Raw genomic sequence first — 20282 nt, forward strand, 5'->3', positions numbered from 1 at the left:
TATGATGGTAATTCCCCCAACATGGTCTAAGTTCATTGACCCTAAATGACCTTTGACCTTGGTCATGTGACATGAAAGTCTAATAGGATGTTCAGTAATACTTGATTAACCTTATGACCACGTTTCACGAACTTTCTAAGTTATGATGTCATTTCAAAAACTTAACCTCAGGTTAAGATTTGATGTTGACGCCGCCGCCGCCGCAGCCGTCGCATCGGAAAAGCGGTGCCTATAGTCTCACTCTGCTATGCAGGTGAGACAAAAACGGAATAAAACATTTGTTCTACCGTGAGGATGTATGGCATATCCATCGAGTGAATCGATGATTTGGTTTAACCTGATTTTATTTGATATATACGATTATTTTGAATCCAGCCATCTGTACAGTTTCGTCTGAAGTAAATCGCATTAATCCATCGTATCCCGACAGTCGAAGGCTGTATTTGGAAGGTGATGATCCACATCGTGCTACCTTCTCACCCGTTAAGAGATCCAACATCTAAAAGAATAAGATATGGAGAGGTGAATGGTCAAAATTAATATAGTAAGAATATTATTCGGTATTTTTTAGTGTCACATACATGCATTTTTCCTTGGCATTTCACTGTTAAGATGAATTTTGCTTCTTTTTTTTACCCAGAATATCGCTTTCGATTTAATTGTGGGAAATGAATAAAAACTAAAAATTGACATTGAAATTGAATGACAGATTTTCAAAGCATCTGATTGAAGTGCAAATCAACAAGGGTAGGTGTTTTTTTTAGCATGCAGCACTCTAAAAACAAGAAATGTTAACTTAACATTTGAAAGGTTGGAGGAGTGACAACATTTTCTAAATGTTGCATTTACCACTTTAAATGGTTCTACCCAACACTTAAAATGTTGGATTCAGCTTTATACAAGGTTGGATGTAACATTTGGAAAAGGTCGTCACTCCAACCTTTCAAATGTTGATTTAACATTCGAATTCGAAGAATCAAATGTGTGTGTGTGTGTGTGTGGGGGGGGGGGTGAGTGTATTTGTCCTGTACATGGGAATTTAAGAAAGAGAATGTAAATAGGAAACAACTGAAATTAATCTATTCTTCTCAATAGCAATTGAAGAATTCTATTGAAACCATTGGCGGCGGAAGCCAAAAATTTAGAGGGTGTCCACCTGAAATTTTATGAGTTGGTAACTAAAAAATTTTTGACAAGCCAAAAAAAAGGTCATCACCCTAAATTTTAGGGGGGGGGGGACAACACACGTTTAAGGGGGGGGGCACGTGAATTTAGGGGGGACGCAGGAAAAAATTTGATAAGCAAAAAAAAAAAAAGGTTATCAAAACTAAATTTAGGGGGGGACCGTCCCCCCAACTAAAATTTAGGGGGGGACACGTCCCCTCCCCCGCTTCCGCCGCCTATGATTGAAACCCAAACAAAAAAAATTATAAATCAACAATTATATTCAAGAAAATCATCTACTCACCTCTAATTTATCATGTTTACATCTTGGTTCCTTTCCTTGAAGTTTGAATACTTTAACCCTGAGAGTAATCCTCTTACCAGGATCCCCTATAAACCTATAGGTACAATTCATATTACTTGGGTACTTAGAAGGCCACTCCGGACTCGTAACGATAGTCTTTCTATCTGTTATTAGTTGATCACAGTCTGCAAAAGAAAAATAAAAAATATGTCTCAGAATAATGTATAAACGTATGTTGAGCCTTGTACATGTAGTTGTGAAAATGACAGAGGATTGCAAATGTAGAAGGCGGATCCGAGGGGAATCGAAGCGACCCCGTCCCCATATTGACGGTGCAAAAAAAACAAGAGAAGGAAAAAAGGGACGGAGAGGAGATAAAAGAAGAAAAGTTAGCAGGATGGAGAGCAAATGAAAAAAAGGATATACAACATCCAAATCCGCTTGCGCTTCTAGTTTTCGTTAATTTGTTCATTGAGATATACATCTTGATCATGAATACACAAAGTGCTAATTCAAATGTCCAAGTTTTGGGTCTAAATCTCCGAAAGATTGCATCTCGCACTTCGCGCTTGCATTAATTATTTTTTTGCTGATATAAGCATCCTCTTCCCATTTTCCTACATGGTAAAGCGTGCTTAAAATGTCCCGTTTTCAGCTAGGAATACCACTAATTTTCAGTTCACTCTTCGCGATCGCATCATATGATTATTAATATACATAATTATATACAATCAGGAGTTCCTGCATGCAAATTAGAGTCCTTCAAAATATCCCGTCTTTCCTGCATTTAAAACGAGTTTAAAACGTTATTTTCGGGTCATTGTGTGAGAAATATAACCAACTTAAAGAACAAGTCCACCCTAATAAAAAGTTGATTTGAATTAAAAGAGAAAAATCCAACAAAAATAACAATGAAAATTTCATCAAAATTAGATGTAAAATAAGAAAGTTATATATATTTTAAGTTTGGCTTAAAAAAACAGTTATATGCACATCCTGGTCAGTATGCAAATCATCCACTCACTATTTCTTTTGTATTTTATTATGTGAAATATGAAATATTCTAATTTTCTCTGTATTGTCAAGGGAAACAATTATTAATTCCTCCCTAAACATGTGGAATTAGCAATGTTTAATACTTTATGTTTCAGTCAAGGTGGTCGTTTATTGTCAAATATGTAAAAAAAAATGAAATATTGTATAATTCAAACAATAAAAAACAAAAGAAATAGTGAGTGATGGACATCACCGACTGACCAATTTGCATGCCACCGAGTTGTGCATATCGCTGTTTTGTGAAAAATAAGCAAAACTTCAAAATGCCATCCATAACTTTTTTATTTTACCTCCGATTTTGATTAATTTCTCAGCATTATGTTTGTTTGATTTTTCTCTATTTATTCAAATCGACATTTTACTGGGGTCGAATTGACCTTTAAGAATAATCTACTTTTTAGGAGATTATTTTTGCTGGTTCACACAACTGACGGAGGTAAGTAAAACCTACACATAAAAACAACAGCTGCAAGTTAAAAAAAATACTACAAATATTCTCACCATTTTTATGTCGACTCTTTCTTGAATGATAAAGAAGTTGATATCCATGTCCTTGTTTATGTGTTTTATGTTCTATCGATATCACATTACTCTCTGTTTTCATAGTTACTTGGTATTGTTTACCACAAAATCTCCTTCTCTCCTCCCCTATTCTTATTTCTAATGATTCACCTGGAAAGAAATGAAATTGAAAAAAAAGAAACAAAATAACAATGAAGACTATGCAGTTGACTTGTAAGCCTTTATTATAGCAATAAAAGGCTATGATCTGTACCTTTAGTCATCGATAAGCACACGTTTCCCATTTTTAGTGTATCAGGAAACAAATTATCATTCCGCTTCTAATTAAGACTTTAAGAATTTAGTTTGTTTTATTTCACATGCTAATATCTATTAAATTATATAACAAGATATATATATATATATATATATAAAATGTAGCTTCGTGAAATAACTGGGAATATGCATATGACTTCAGTGGAAATAATGAACAAAATAACATAAAGAAATAAAATAGTAACAGATAAAGCATAGCTTCTGTAACAGTCCCTTATCGGTTTAAATATCCTTCAGAATAGAAAGGAGTTGTAACAACGAAAATAAATGACAAACTGAAGAGAACATATGAAAGAGGAGATAACAATAATAATGAATAGTAATAGTAATTAATGATGATGATGGTGATGATGATGAATACTAGTGATAACAATATCAATAATAATGAGAATGATAATAATGGCATGTTACATTTCGAAAACCTGTGGAGGCGCGATAGCTCAGTCGGTAGAGCGGGGGATTCGTATTCCGGTGACCCGGGTTCGATTCCCACTTGGTGCGCTAGTGCCCTTTGGTAAGGTAATAATCCTCAGTACCAGGTCCTTCGGAGGGGACTTTAAGCCGTCGGTCCTCTGGTTGCTTGCTTACAAGCATTCATGCTTTCTTAGCAATCAGGTAAAAAAATCACCACATCCAAAAAATTAACTTAAAAAACGAATGAACGTAATGACTATGAGCTAAATTTTTTAGGTGAAATACAAAAAGTCAAAAAGGAAAAGCCGCAAATTCGTGTGATAAAAGCGACACGTTTTAATTTGTAAACAATTTACATGAAATTAGCAAACTTCCAAAAATGTTTAAAATCAATGATTATCACAGGGGTTACTAACCTGCATCACAGTCTATATACATCTGTTTAATGGTGAAAATAAGATCTTTATGAACAGGAGCTACGATAACAGCAGTACACGAATCACCACCAGTAGATCTGCTTATCTGATCAATGTATCCATTCTTTCTTCTCGTCATACCATTACATCTGATATCAACTAAAAGAGAAAGAATTATTGAGGATTAATTACCCTGCAAGAAACTACATATACACTGAGTTCCGATCTAGTAGAACATTCAGAAGTATTATACGTTTAGATCCACGTTATTAAATGCTTTTATAATGATCTGATGTATGTTTTTAAAAATAAATTGTTTTATAATGCTTGCTTTCTGAGTTATACTATATTTTCTTTTTAAATTATTTCTGTTGAAAATTCTGAAAACGCTCTGGAAAGCAATAAATCAATAACACGATTACTATCCTTATCGATTGTTAGTTAAATTTTTCTTTCAGTGGCTTATTTTTCCCCATCACTTCCCATCATCACTTATACAGTATAAAGTTGTGGGTAAGACGGTAGTGTTAACTTTTAATTATCATGTCGTGTGGGAGATACAAGAGATATCCAATTGTTGCATGAAATGTAAAGGGAAACTGAATTAACATTTTCATAAACACATCTTTACAATCATGTCAGCGACAAATTCAGAAACAAAATGACGCGTTAATCATAGAATGAATATGACAGAGTACATACGTGATAAGGGATGAGAAAGGGCCATGCTTTGATAAGAGTAGACGTGTGAGGTAGGTGATAATCATGCATTCATCAACATTCAAGGTAAATGGTCTACAGACATCATGCAGTATAGAATCGCTATTCTTCAATAAGCTGACTTCTGGCAAGGCAAGGCAATCAAGTCCATAAATATATAATTCCACTATTATAAATAGTTTTCTATTTAATCAATCTAGGCAAGGGTGGCTAGAACTGGTTTATACTCGTAACAAAAGAACATGCATATAGTCTTTTCAGTGTACTTCCAAGAGAGGTTACGATTGCAGAACTAAGACGATCCATGCAACTACAATGGCTCGCAAAAAGATGTAAGATACATTTCCATGCAAAGACACTGATGACGATGCTGGTTCCACTACCAATGCAGGCGACGTTGCATGGTTGGTTTCTAGTTTGGGATGCAAAACTGATTCATTCAATACATTTTCATCCCCATCAGAAGAATATATTACGTCATGGAGTTGGTTACCATGTAAATCTTCATTCAAAGGCAAGTGGGCAGTCAATAATCCCGACGACGACGATGATAATGATGATGTCGGGGACAATAGATATTGCGACGGCGATGAGGGCAAGGGTGTTGTGGGCAATGATGTCGCTAAGGATGGCGATGTGGTTGATAACGGAGATGATGAAGAGGATATGGTATCTCTATTGGATAAAGTTGGGGATGGTACTAAAAGACTTGGATAAAGTGACTTTGATATCGATTTCCTTGCCGCGGTTGTAGTTGGGGATGAACTAGAGTCTGTTTGAGATGTAATCTTATTTGATCCATCGAATGTTGAACTCGTGGTTGGAAAACTGCTAGAAAGAGTGGCATGCATGTTCGTAGCTCCATCAGTTGTCTCGGCCTCACTGCTAGTCGTTGATAGTTCAGAATTTCTAGTTGCATCTGTAGAAAATGTGCTGACGTCACTAATATAAGAGAGAGACTCAGAAGTAAATGAATCGCTATGAATGGCATACAATTCATTGTCTATTGTTTGTGTCATGCTGTGCGATATAGAATGGTGCGACGTCGCCGTCGTTGTCGTCTTATATGATGTCAGCTGCGAGGTGGATGTTGATGGGGTGATCGAGTTACTCGCGTCCATTGAAGAGCTTGCAGTATGTATTAACATGGTAACTGGATAGCAACAAAGTAAATCAAGCAGGTACGTTGGTTAAACATAGGCAGCATGCAATTAGTATACACAAAACATGTCAAAATTCATTTTTGTTAAAACTGCATGACATGCAAAATCATGTATTGACCTGAAAGGCTGGCTTTAAAAAAATTGTAATACTGGCCAAATCGGATTCTGTCATAATTTTCCTTTTCAAAGAGAAGCCCGATTAAATCAATATGCATGAGCAACCATTCACTAATTTGCTCTTTTACTCACAAGGTCTACGACACAAGAGAACTTGGTCTTTACCAAAAGATGTTCATCTAGGTTAGATATGAACTCTTTATAATTCGGCTCATGAAACCATATTCTGTTTCGGCTATCAAAAGTTATTTTTATTTGATTATAAAAAATAACATTATGATCATTCGTCTCTCATTATGACTGTTAATATACATGCGTTAGTTGTTATTTACACTATAAAATAATTTATTTTCAAAGCTGCAAGCATGCATTCACACATAACACGACAATCACATGCAAGGTCCGGAACAGGATAATACCATTATCATCCAATGTAGGTCTGGGACAGGGTGCCTCAACACACTGTTCTTCGGTTGCAGGTTGGAGGTCCGGATCGCACAATCCAGGCACTGGTTCCCCCGTCGTATTCAGGAGGCACGCTATCGCACGTTTTCTCCTTCCCACGTCACATGTCGCTGAGCACTGCCAGGGCAAAATAAAAACGTAACGCATTATTATTACTTGAGATCATTCTTCTGTGTCATGGGGAATTTCATTCAAATAAATAACCGATTAATTACAACAAGTCATTTCAATACTGAATCTAAAGATTTCAAATTAAACGCTTGAGCACTCTAAAAACAAGAAATGTTAACTTAACATTTAAAAGGTTGGAGGAGTGACAACATTTTCTAAATGTTGCATTTACCACTTTAAATGGTTCTACCCAACACTTAAAATGTTTGATTCAGATTTATACAAGGTTGGGTGCAACATTTGGAAAAGGTTGTCACTCCTCCAACCTTTCAAATGTTGATTTATCATTCGAATTTTTAGAGTGAGCCGCTTCTGGGACGGGTGACTTTCCCTATGACCTATCATTGAGAAAACAAAAGAACTGTGATAATAAGAGTAAATGTTATTTAAATGCCCCTACGGTTTTATGAATAACCCACCAGCCTCGTGTAAGGACATGTGTCTTGAACTCGCCCCATTTTGTATTATGTCACCCAAATCTAATGATAGCGCATCTATCGGTATAAAATACCTTTTATACCGAAATTTGAAAATATTCACCCTATCCATACAATAGCATACTTTTTCTGAAATGAAATTTCACGAGAATTTAAAAAAAGTGACAGCAAAATTGAGGTAAAGTGAACTGCTCAAATTTTACGAATGAAAATGTGCAAAATTTTAAGACCCCCAATGTACTTTATTTCAGACATCTCTATTAGATTTCTCTGTTATGCTGCAGTCGGAGGTCACATGGTAAGGTTAAAGGTAATTTTAAAGTCAACATTAAAGTTTACTTACAAGACTCTCTTATGACAAAATGTTATTCCATCACAGTTATTTCACAATGAACTTTTGATACAATTCTGTTACGAGCCGTCGCGAATCGCCATATTTCTGGTTATTTCCACAAGTGGGCGAGCCGTAACATCGCTTATGCCTTGTTCGTTCATGTGCTATTTGCGCTCATCATTTCAGACATGCAGTATATATTTAGCTTAAAATGATACTAATTTCATAACAATATCACTCCGTTTAATTGAGATATTGTATTTTAAACCGAATGAAAATAGAAAAAGCGTATTCAAAACCACATTTTTGTGGGGGCAAATTCAAGACGAATGGCCATAATTCACATTGCCAAGTTACTTCATATACGTCTGCGGACAGCCCTCTGACTAAACAACTTTATTTATCGTCATATCCGTTCGTAATAATTTTGAGGATATATGCAGCGATATTGAAATCATTTTTTAATAAAATAAGTGCATGTGTATAAATATATAATCAACTTACTAGACTCCATTGTCCAACAACCCATATAGGTACTGGACATGGTTGATTGGAGCAAGTACGATGCTCTGAAGGCTTCTTAGATGGGTCACAAAATAAATCACTGACTTCGGCTGCTACACCTCCAATATTCTATTTACACAGATAAGAAAATATACATGTATCATTAAACTGCCGAAGGGACGTCGAAACTTTTTAGTTATTTTAATGAAAGTTATTAAGCACGATGCATTAAATTTTGCAGACTTTACCGTTTTTGCTTCCCATTTATTATCGAAATCTTTTAATATTTAATATCAAATTAATCATCATCAATTCTAATAAAGCAAATAATGTTGATAAAACATTACCCCAGCTGTCGTTCCCGTGGCGAAAATATGGCGCGCATGTTCTAACCAAATGTTTCTCGAGTCGGCATATTTTACTTTAAAAAATGATAATTTCATAATTGTTAACATTATCAAATGCACGAAAATCATATAAGGCTTATTCCATTTTCTTACACCCAAAGTCGCTTATTTCTCATCCATCACGTTCTCGAATTTCATTTCCATTCATCATCCATTGATTTATCTCCATTTTCACAATCCCAGCTGATCTTTCCTGGACTAAGAATTTGGTGAACCAGAAGCCTCCTCTATGTCATCTGTACAGCGACCACCATTCAAACATTCAAAGAAACATGAAATATTACGTGCTTGCTGACCATTAATCATAAATACTCACCTCAACACAAAAGACTCGTCTGCTTTTGATCCCTCCTCCGCACGTCACTGAGCACCCACTGACAGTTTCATGCTGCCAACTAAATAACAAAGAATCGTATTCAAAGTCATTAGTATTATTGTTAACCAACTACGCCCCAAGATAATAGAAATAGTGCCAAATTAAAATTTCACTATATTTATTTACAGAATTAGGAGCGATAGTAATACAAAGTTCGAATGGACCATTGTGTTCTCTCATAAAAACTGCAATAACCATGATCATCTGAATCAAAATGATAAGCAGGCTTTATAACATTAGAAGCTTTGAGACAAACTAATATTTTGTGCGTTGATATACTGCGACCGACGCGTTTGACATTGCAAGATTGCGGAGTTTCCGTGGCACCGAGACGCAAAACGGATACAAGAACAGCACTTTTGTCTCAAGTTTCGGAGCTGACGAAAAATTGCAAATACGAATTTGTCCAGAATCCAGGATGAAACTACTATTTTGATTCACCAATTTTCAACAAAGACTTCTTGGTTGCTGTTTGTCATTAAGGTAATTTGACAATACACTGTCTTCCTATGTTCTTAGATCCGTTCTATGTACATCGCGGTTCGGAAACTTCCTACTATCAAGAGATCGACTTACTAGTAGAAGACGGTTTCAGAAACAGGAGCGTAGTATTCCCATGTGATATCCGGTTTGACCCGACTCCCAAGGTATCTAGGATTGTGTAGTAAGATCACGGATACATCCAGGACAGCAGTGGTGGGACCGGAGAGTACCCAGATGTGCTCTCTGTTATGGAAGGCATCAGCTAGATACTTGATGACCATACCACTGTGGCTGTATCGCTGGCTCAGAGGAGGGATGAACATCTCGCCGCGGAATACTATCTCACCGTCGGCTTCAACCGCTGGATATCAGGAAAAGGACAAGAGTTCGGTATAAGGAGCACAATGTCGAGAGAGCATGATGGGAGATGGAGATCGAATTGACGGACAGATCTTGGGCCGCAGAACGGTTTTGAAAGTAGGGGGACTGACCATGCACAAAATCACAATCAGGTGGTCCTTTTTACGTTTTTGTACACAGTTTTGGAAAGAAAGGTGGGTGCTTAAGTCTACCCAGCCCGCCCCCTCCCCGTTTCCACGGCCCCTGCAGAATAAGGACAAAACTATCGCAGTGATCAGCGAAGTCTTTGTTTGTTTTATGATCATCTGCATTCATATTTGTTTAATACGAAACGTTTTAAAATATAACATGTTATAAAAGGGGGAAAAATCTAGGAAAGAGTGAAAAATCAACTAAGGTAATATTGACAAATGCGACAAAAACGTTAAAATCGATATGCATTAATCATGGTTCATGCTACCTTATCAAAAAAGGAATGTCATTATTTACGCAAAATGTGCTTGACAACATGACAGCCTCAAACGAGTTTCAATGAACTTGATAAAACGAGTTCATAACGCGGAATAGAGATATATTCAGAATTGAAATGTGAAGGTAACGATGAAGGAGAAGATGATTAAGGCGATGATGGTACGGATAGAGATGATAATGACGAAGGTGATGACGACGACGAAGATGATGCTGATAATCATGATAATGGCAAATACAGTGGTGATAGTAATTCTAATCTGATACTACGAGAAACAAAATTTATACTTACACATATGGGTGTATCGAAGATTCTGATTCGTAATCTTGATTCCTGTCGAATTCACTGGAATTTGAAGAAATGTCTTAAAATCTGAAATAAAAAGAAGAACGAATTTTAGCCATCAAACAGCAATTACTTATATTTTTGGACACATTAATGCTACTATAAGTTTTTTGCAGGTGCGCCCTTTTCCATTTCTTTGATTGTCATAGTTTATCTTATTCTTTTCTTTTGTTACACTTGTGTTTTGGGTATTTTTTCTTCGATTCATTGGATTCTTAAATAATAAATGTACATATTTCAATGTTTTTAATTGAAACGACTAAATGAATTGAATTGAACCATTCTACTGGAATATGCAAGCATCAATGAACAATAAAAGAAAAATGAACAATAAAAGAGCAATAACTTTAAATGTATTTATCAAAGTCATTCAATCTTAATGATTTCAAAACTAAATTCATTTACGTCATAGCAATTTTAGAGTTTTAATAATACAATTCTTAGGCAAAAACACATTAATTTCCATTGTCATTAACTAATCGCGAAAAATAATTACATCATTATATTATGATCGTGGACTACATTGTCAAAACAAACTGGTAATTTGTAAGGTTTCAGAGCCCATATGCCAATTTTCTGTAATTTTGCGCTATGAAAGATAACATGTGTTCTCGAGACTGCTACAGGAATCTTTTCTTCCCTTTTTTTTCCAGAAGAAATTTTTTTATAACGGTTTAATATATATGGATTGTAAAAATTCCACCTCCCCTATTACAACATTCTGGCTGGCGCTGACGTCTTTGTTATACTGATGGAAATATTTGAATGACAAAAAAAAAGAATCTTACCATTTTACCTCCATGTTCTTACCATGCACTGCTCCGACGTTTCTTATTCTTCCCATGTGTCTCTTACACGTCCTTCCAGAGCCGTCACATTTAGCACATACATCTTTGATACGCCCAGAGCCCATCACTCCATCACAGCCAAACTCCTATAAAGCAAACGGAACGGTGGAAGAGGAAAATGCTTTGGCATGATGCAACTGTATTTCCGATGGTTCGACATTGTAAAATAAAAAAAACGCTGTAAAAATTGGAAGCACGTTCTTTAAGCCCATTAATCTAACAAGACATTGTTTAAAATTTTACTGTTTAGACTTGTTTGAGATTGTTTAGATTTTAAGACTTGTTTAAACCTTTAATATTCAAAACTTTTTAAAACTTGTTTAAAACTTAGTTAGTTGTTAGAGTGACGGGCTTCAGCAACGTCCTTAAAATTCACAGTTCATGGTTTATCTAATTAAAAAGATTTTTGGATCCTTTGATTTGAAAATCAAACAGACCCTTCACTTAAATTCAAAGTCAAATCATGCAGGCGCTATTTGACCTCCATGGTCAAAAGCAAAATAAGCCCCCTCCCCCGTAACGTAATTTGGTCGTTTTCACGTAAAATGATTTGATCAAACGGTATGCATTTAAGCATTAGAATCACCTTACAAATTCCGTCGACACAGGCTTTTGTGAGTCTTTGATCTCCAATTTCATGATGCCAGCATAGTGTACCGTCTGCATACATCCCTGGTTCACGAAGGGCGTAGAAGTTTGCATTTGATATACATTGAAGCTTACAAGCATTGTTACCTGGTGGTGTCAGAGTGGTAAAGATTTAAACTTGAGGTGAAAACTGATACCTTGATATCTTAGTGTCTTAAATCTTATAACTATTGATACCTTAATTTCAATTTGATAGACTCATACAAAACATTGAATCTTCGTTAGTTAAAAAATTGGTCAATGGTCTCGTCAAAGAATATATAATATGATTCACGCTGGTTGTTATCTGAGCGATTAACGAGAAGAAGTTGGTCACGACATTATCAGGGTAAACATATAATACTTATATAACGTATCCTGGCATGTCCACATACAATGTATGCACTTTCACCATCCGGGCGAACATTCCAAAAATTTCCCTAAAAGTGTCGGTCACTATTCAATATACATGTATAGATATTATGAATGGTATTGGAGGATATATACACAGCCATTTTGGGTGGTCAACAAACAATAAAAAATAAAAGAAATATCTGCACATTTTGATATTCATTTTCGATAAAACCATTTATCAAGCATTTACTGAGCTGACAATATCAGAATGCAATGCTTGTACCCTGCCCATGTAGAATTGGAATGTGCGTATGTGCACAAGAGTGACTTTGATAGGGGGCTGACCTAAAGATGATGTCCCTTTTTTCAATCAATTGAATAGTATCTCATACACGGCCCTTTCTTCCAATTTCTATGTTCCCTTTTCCTCCTATTCTTCCTTCACCACTTGAATAATCGTGGTGGAGAGAGAGAGAGAGACGCCTGGCCCTGTTTCATGTATGGGGGAGGAGTGGGGGCTCGTCTTCTGCATGTGATATCTACCTTTGAGCAACGATGATAAAAAGGCTCTCCACGTGTAGTACTGATTGTTGAATTTGAAGCCGTTTGTTGCAGCACATTGCTCATTTTTATAATCATCCAATGTTACGTTGTGACACGGCTGAAAATAACAACAGATATTTAGTTCATTATACATCATCTATAAGCGAAAAAAGTCGCAAATATGGTGCGGTGATTTTACGATATTCTTCTGATGCCCAAGCTCTTATAATGATAATATTCCGCATTTATATAGCGCTTAATACGTCGGAACGACGTCTCTAAGCGCTTTACAGACATATTTTCAGGGCTATGGCTCTTGAAAGAGATTATTGGCAGAGATAGTTGAGCAAGGCAAATATTAATGTATCTGCAAAAAGCCTGGGAATAATAGTGTCTGTCGGAAAATATTCAAAAAGATTATAAAGATTTAAAAGATATAAGTGCAGCGAGAAATTCCCCCGTTTATATAGATATTTTTTCTGTTAAAAAGGTTGACAAGGGTAGAAAAGGGATGGAAATTATTGTTGTTCGGCACATTCTTTTTTTTTTTTTGGGGGGGGAAGGAGGGGCGGGGTCAAATTTTAAGAACAAAAATACAATTAGGTAGTTTCATTATATTCACGTATTAATAATTCTGGTTGATCTTACCATCATATTACAAAGCTGAACATCCCGCCCTTCACCTTGACACGCCAGACCTCCGTACACGGGGGTAGGGTTGTTGCACTTTCTCTTTCTAACTCGAATCCCTGTTCCACAAGATCTAGAACATTCACTAAAGTGAGGTTCCCATTCCGACCAACCACCGTCAACAGGGCCTGGTAGTCCATCGCTGACTGGCACACACTTACCGCTTACACACCACTGCATGCATGGAACAGAGAAAATATATCGTATCAGACGATAGAATAAAAAAATACCATATTGCAAGGATAAAAGGCCGAAATCATTAACATAAAACATTGTGTTTTCACCTCAAAAAAGTTGTGGTAATTTTCTCCAAACATTGGTTTTATGGACAAAACATCTAATATTCATCTAATATTTTATACAGCAAGATACTGTTGTAAGATCGTGAATACATTTGAAGAATGAACATTGAGTTGATTTGTTGAATATTATCCAATTTTAAACTGAATTTTAAAATGAATATCTTTACCACTCTAAAATAAATTATTTAAATAGACAAATGGAAATATACCATAACACATGTTAAATGACTAACAAATATATAAATAAACGTTGATTCTGATTGGCTATTAAATCAAATGATACCTTATCAGGACCACAGGTCGTTCCCTCCATGATCATGATTCCAGAATAATGACAATAACCCCCTTCCTGGCACCCTAGACTACCACATACCTGTTGGAATGATTTGAGAAAAAAGAAACATACGGTATGGTAACAAAGTGTGGCACGTTGTAGACGCAGACAGGCCTATAAAATTCGAATTCAAATTAAAACTATGTGGTTTTCCGGTTTAATTTCAACTGAATTCATTTCTTTAATAATATTAGTAATATTAATCACCAGTCTCTAGTTTCAAAGTCCGGGGACTAATCTGCTGGGCCACAACGCCCCGAAGTTATGCATTAGAAATATATCACATACTTGTCATTTGATTTATCATTATTTTGATAGGTCCAATTACCATTCGGCATGTTTGGTTTAATGATTTGCCCTTCTACTCTTACACCATATTTGGCTAATTACAAGTAATCTCTTTTCTTCTGCTTATCTTATTAGTTTCTTTTTAAAAGGTCATATTCAACATCATTTTTTTATAAAACTTTTTTTTATACTTTGAATCTTACAGATTGTGAGCACACGGTTGAGCTAGCTCCATAGGCCAACTGACATTGGTCAGGGAGACTGTATCGTTGACCCGGAAGGTCATCCACGACTAATAAGTCTACTTCCGGATGGTCAATACTTGGTGCATCATTGAGGCAAGATGATAGCCGATTACTGCCATGGAAAGAAAAAAAACAACAACTAAATCTTATATTTTGCTTCAGGCTAGGGAAAGAAATAGGGAAGGGTCTGTATATGTTTCAAATATCTGTATAACACAATATTTGGTTTTCGTTGCAGAAATCGGAATAAGATCTGATAAGACAATACAAATTTTGACCCAAGCGAACACCAGATATTGTCATCTGAATGTTGATATCGAATTTGATTTCAATTTAAAGCAAGCGAATGCCGAGTCAGAAATTAGTGCAGGTCAATTATTTGATATGCTACATGGTGTAAGTGTGGATGTACATTACAAACATATAGAAACTGACATCATGACTACTAGAAAATACCAGCTGACACCTTCCAAAATGGACCCCCGTGGATTGATAGCCATACACCAGTACACGGAGGGTGCTGCCTTTGGGCTGCAAAAGTGCTTGCTTTGTTGCCTTTTTTGTCTACATGTAGTAAAAAATAGAAATTAAATAGGCAAGTGCCATTGGATCCTGAATATATATATCTTCAGGATAATTTTGATACTTAATTTTGTAATAACTCTGACCATGTGAACGAAACTCGTTCCACAGCCTAAGCAATACTGGCTGTTATTTTTCAGGCAAATTGCTTGTGATATGGCTCATGCGATTTAATTATTAATGCCACAATTTGTAATTTGATTAATCATCATGTTTGTTTAAGTATATCATGATTACTGTGATATTATGTTTTGATCATCATTAAATGCAGAAACACCTGCTAATAACTTACGTAAGAAAGATTTTGATTTGCTGTGCACTGCAGAGCGACCACTTGAAAGACTGCACGCCGACAGGTCTGGCTGATGACATGACATGATGTCCGTTATTACACCCATAGTCAGGGTCATGGTGGAGATTCAAACTGTGGACACGAGCAAGAAGAATAAAAAAAAAACCAAATATACTTCAAGAAGTGCGCATGCTATTATACAAAAGTGGTAACCAGGTGATTTTTTTTTTTTTTGGGGGGGGGTAAAGTCTTTCTAATCCAATTATTCTTTAGTTTGTAGGCCTATTTGGCCCAACTTGTCCTTTAAAAAGCGTCTATAGTCTTACTAAGCTATAATAGGTAAAACAAATATTTTATATACCTAATCATTTGATTGATAATAATATTGTCAACATCCCAGCATTGATAGGGGAAAAACATAGCCCCTAGAATCCCCCAAAGAGAAATGTAGCTATCGCTATTACATCCAACCAAGCGATACTCTTTAATTGTTTTGTAAAAAGGTATACTATGTATACATAGTATATAAAGTTCATCGGCTAAGATGATAATAAAGACTTACTTATGTCCTGTTTCATGAGCAATAACCGATCCTGTAGTAAGACCATCATCTTGATTTACTGAACATTGTAATGAGCGTTGACATGTAGTCCCGATATATGCCCTTCCAAGTAGGTTAGTATCACGGTAGGTCCCTGATAATTTGAATAAATCTTTTCTGTAGAAAGTGGGAGGAAGAATGAACGCTTCGTTAAATCGCACTTCACTAAAATGACCAATCAAAAATAATTTAAACATAATTATGATGAATTAGCTTACAAAAATATTTCATAGATTGTAATGAAAATAAATCGATTAATACATCAATCATATTTATCATCATCATCATCATCATCAACATCATCATCAAAATCATCATCATATCACCTTCACCCTCAGCTTTACATCTTCATCTTCATACTATAATATTGCATGAATTCATGTTTCGTATTTGAAAATATATGCCCATTTTGCTTTATAAATGTATTAATTAATTCAATTAGTATAAATTTGGGATTGTCATTTTTTTCAAGCAATCTGCTTATGATGACAATCCTTCTCCTGCAAACTGTGAATATCAATCAATCAATCAATCAATCAATCAATCAATGACATTTTCATTAATATCATTGTATTAATGCATCTATCATGCTCATGATCATTATATGAAACCAGTTAAATTATATAAAACAAAATCATCAAAGAAACAAGTCATTGAAAGTTTTAAGAAAAAAAGGCGGAAAGAGCATCTGAAGTTTGAGACTACTTATGCAGAGGGCATCTACGTCTTCCTTCTCGTAATGCGACCAAGATGTGTGGTGTTACCAAAACGAACAACCTCCCAATTACTTTGGTAGGCCTAATATTTCATTGAAATCATCACTTTTAGTAAGTCTATCCGTATAATAAGGTATTCTTTTTCTGTCTATATATAGGCGGGTAATTACTGGTTCACAAACTATATCACGGACGAAGAGTACTTACTATCATTATAATTAGAAAAATAGATGTCTTGGGAGTATATTATGAGTGTCCAAAGGGATTTGTGTGACATAAAAGATCTTGGTCGCATTGTCAGTGGGGGAATCTCCTAAGCATTATGATCATAACTTTATTGTTTGTTAGATTGCTCTCAGTATTTACCGATCTTATTCTTTGATTTTGTTTTCCCGTTTTCACACTTGACACAAGCTAACAAGCTAGCTTGTTTCAAAGATTTTATTCTCCTTTAAGGAATTAAAAAAAAATATTACCTAGTAATAAGAGTAGCGATGTCCCAGTGTTCAGGGTGAGCATCATTGATAGGATTGAATCCAGCCTGCCACCGACAAAATTCTTCTAATAACTGAGGTCCATTTGCTTGAACGTTAAGAGTGATGTTATGACCGGTGATAGATTGAACCTGTAACACAAAAGGAATATAAAAGTTACTTGGTGAAAACTCTAACTGACTTGCACAGGACAGAGACAGTTCAAAAGAAAGAGATTTGGTCAGGAGGCTATACAATTCAGTGGAGTTCTTATTAGCCATCTTCTTTAGCCTGGCTATATAGTTCGATCTCTCCTCAATTAAAACGCTTGTTTAGAATGCGATGTGAAATGAAGCCTGTCAGAGAAAGGATCTGAGAGGTCCTGGCCCGAGTTCAGAGCAAGGTGGATGTCCTTTTGCCCTACCCGGGATTACCAAATCCTTCAAAGAGAACGCAAAGTCATTGATTGCCTGGCAAAACTGCATACAGTTGTATAACAAGCAAGCTCATGATATTCTTTTTCCATTTATACCAATCATCAATCATATTTCCATGTTCGCTCCATCCAAAATATAACAAAAGTTGAACCACAAACGTCCTTTATTTCGCAATGAAAAAAAAATTGTCAAGAGAAAACTCCTAAAAAGATTCTGCCTTCATATCGAATTATCAAATGGGTATAGATGAACAATAAATGTTTGTGTTTGATTGCGCCTGTTTGGGGACTATGTACTTTATTTCTACAATGATGTAATCTGATATCAAATCAACAATTAATCTGCACATTGGAGCTTTCAAAGAGCTCAACGCTATTATGAATGTAAAACGATTGCTTTTATCGTGATTGACGCCGCAGGCTTGCAATCCTGTGTGTTTTCTTTGAGAATAAAAGAATATGTGAAATTTTACAATTCAGCTAGCGTAGATGATTGATAAGTGGCAGAACTGGGTGAAGTTTTATGCTTCCATATGTGACTATTTGTCCATTTATCTTTAAGTTTTAACTCGCATAAAGACGATAAAACTTCTTCGTTAGAATGCTCTTAACCCCAATCTGATAAAATAATTTATTTGCGAGGTATTTGGCTAGTATCACTATTCTTTGTCGCGACCCGCAACAACACTGCAAAACATATTGGTGATTATTGAAAAAAGTATGCCGTTGATCATTCGCAATTTACGATTTTGAAGAGATACCGTCTTTATTATAGTTTTTAATATATTTCCCTTGACCCTCTGCATTTCTCATTCATGTTTTAAAACATGATTGCCGGTAATGGGTTGACTACATGCTGTATCATGGAAGAAAAAAAAATATCATGTTCTCATAAAATCCTATAATTCCATCTCTCTAGACATCATTTATTTCGATCCTTTTCTGCACGCTGGAATAAATATAAAGAATGTTTCACTGAGGAAAAAAATATATACTAGTATTGTATATTCCATGTTTCTATTTTGAATTAGGAGGTAAGTTAAGAATAGAGAGAAGCAATTTATTTTCATATTATCATAACAGAATTACGAAATAGATCAAGGCGCTCACCTTGTCAGCAGATGTAAAAGGTTTTGTTTTTAAACAGGATTCTGACCTTTTATAATTTTTTAATTCCTACAGACATGTAGCAATTCTAAAAAACAAGCTCTAATCCCAAATACGTGCTTCTTACATTGGTTGAAAATCCAGTTGTGATTTATCCCAACCCTTTGAGCAACGGGCCAACAGTTTTTCGTTAATAGCAATAATCATCATTGCCTTATTCGGTGAAATTATGTGTATACATCATTTGTGATTTACCATAAAATTGATTTTGAACTTAATAGAATAAGATTTGAGTATCAATAAATGAGTATCAAGGCGTAAACTTTTAACATCTCACTGTGATTCTCTCAACCTGATTAAATCAATCATTGGAGGAATAACCAATAATTTAGCACATGGAATCTGTCTAGACTCATTACAAAACATCTTTCAAATCATCGGTATAAATACAACCCTCATGAGACGAGAGAGGGCGTGATGACCTATCAGTCACCTAATAGACTTTCACAGGGGAGGAAGTTCAGAAAACAAGGCGATGTTGCAATTATAATATTCAATTGGGCGTCCGTCTGAAACAAGTTATATTCAAAACAAAACAAGAGCATCAAAATAATACCTATTTTGAAAGTATTTTTCTTACATTTCTTGAAAATTATTTTTATATCATTTCATCAGTCGATTTTTTAAAAATTGAAATAACCTGGTCATAAAGTTATCTTAATATTTTGTAGATTACTTGTTTTAACCTCTTCCGTGTCCGTCTCCATGTTTGTATCTACAGTTTGTTAATTAGTATTGAAACTAAGTTTAGGGACTTGCCTTCTATGCAAGCTTTGCTTTTCTTGGCAAGTCCCTCCGGTCATTTCAACATTCTTTTTATAGATAAAATAATTGCAACTCACATTAGTTTTGTTTAATTTATCTTCAATATTTGTTATGAAATGTCATTCAACTGTCTGTATTACACCGAATCTGTATTGTTAATGTGTTTTGAAAATTTTTGAAATTTTGAAAATTTTGTTGAACGGAAATACATAAATCGAAATCTAAAATAGGCAGGAGATGTATTTTAAGGGTTGCTGTAAATGTTAAAATTTCATATTTCCATGAACGCAAGGTCATGCAGTTCACGTGCTAAATTGTTCTCAGTTATCATATTATCGAAATTAAATAATGATTAATAGTTAAGTGATAATTCAATACACTTACCATAGGAGTGTCAGTATCTAAGATGATAAACTTTGTGATAGCTATTCTCATGCTTACTCCTAATGATGGCTCTGCGAATCTTCTTGATACCTG

General features: G+C 35.3%; 2 protein-coding genes across 2 annotated transcripts in view; both read right to left on the minus strand.

Moving 5' to 3' along the window:
- Nucleotides 1-216: 216 nt before the first annotated feature.
- LOC121422074 (A disintegrin and metalloproteinase with thrombospondin motifs 16-like) lies at nt 217-17636 on the minus strand. The gene is made up of 18 exons (XM_041616882.1): nt 17441-17636; nt 16210-16365; nt 15648-15779; nt 14732-14885; nt 14190-14279; nt 13563-13778; nt 12915-13032; nt 11977-12125; nt 11353-11476; nt 10489-10569; nt 9462-9729; nt 8826-8904; nt 8103-8231; nt 6611-6773; nt 4192-4350; nt 3026-3196; nt 1469-1653; nt 217-499 (listed from the first exon to the last, which is right to left on the minus strand). Exons 3-18 carry the CDS (start codon nt 15725-15727, stop codon nt 344-346), a joined length of 2322 nt encoding a protein of 773 aa, XP_041472816.1. The 5' UTR covers nt 15728-15779; nt 16210-16365; nt 17441-17636; the 3' UTR covers nt 217-343.
- A 1057-nt stretch (nt 17637-18693) lies between these two features.
- LOC121431810 (A disintegrin and metalloproteinase with thrombospondin motifs 6-like) overlaps nt 18694-20282 on the minus strand; it is a 40606-nt gene continuing 39017 nt past the window's right edge. Inside the window, exons 6-7 of the mRNA XM_041629533.1 lie at nt 20190-20279; nt 18694-18729 (exon numbers count right to left, since the gene is read on the minus strand). Of these exons, the coding sequence (XP_041485467.1) occupies nt 18694-18729; nt 20190-20279 (126 nt within the window). The remainder of the gene's footprint in view (nt 18730-20189; nt 20280-20282) is intronic.

The sequence above is a fragment of the Lytechinus variegatus genome, chromosome 1 (assembly GCF_018143015.1).
Source record: "Lytechinus variegatus isolate NC3 chromosome 1, Lvar_3.0, whole genome shotgun sequence".
Taxonomy (NCBI): domain Eukaryota; kingdom Metazoa; phylum Echinodermata; class Echinoidea; order Temnopleuroida; family Toxopneustidae; genus Lytechinus; species Lytechinus variegatus.

Bases quoted from the DNA above. Each gene is read 5' to 3' on its own strand.
- LOC121422074 (XM_041616882.1), bottom strand. From the start codon at position 15,727: ATGTCATCAGCCAGACCTGTCGGCGTGCAGTCTTTCAAGTGGTCGCTC. The intron at 10,570-11,352 runs GTAAGAACATGG...TTTTTATTTCAG, and splicing joins AAACGTCGGAGCAGTGCATG to ATTTTAAGACATTTCTTCAA. The intron at 1,654-3,025 runs GTGAGAATATTT...TTTCTTTTGCAG, and splicing joins AAAGAGTCGACATAAAAATG to ACTGTGATCAACTAATAACA.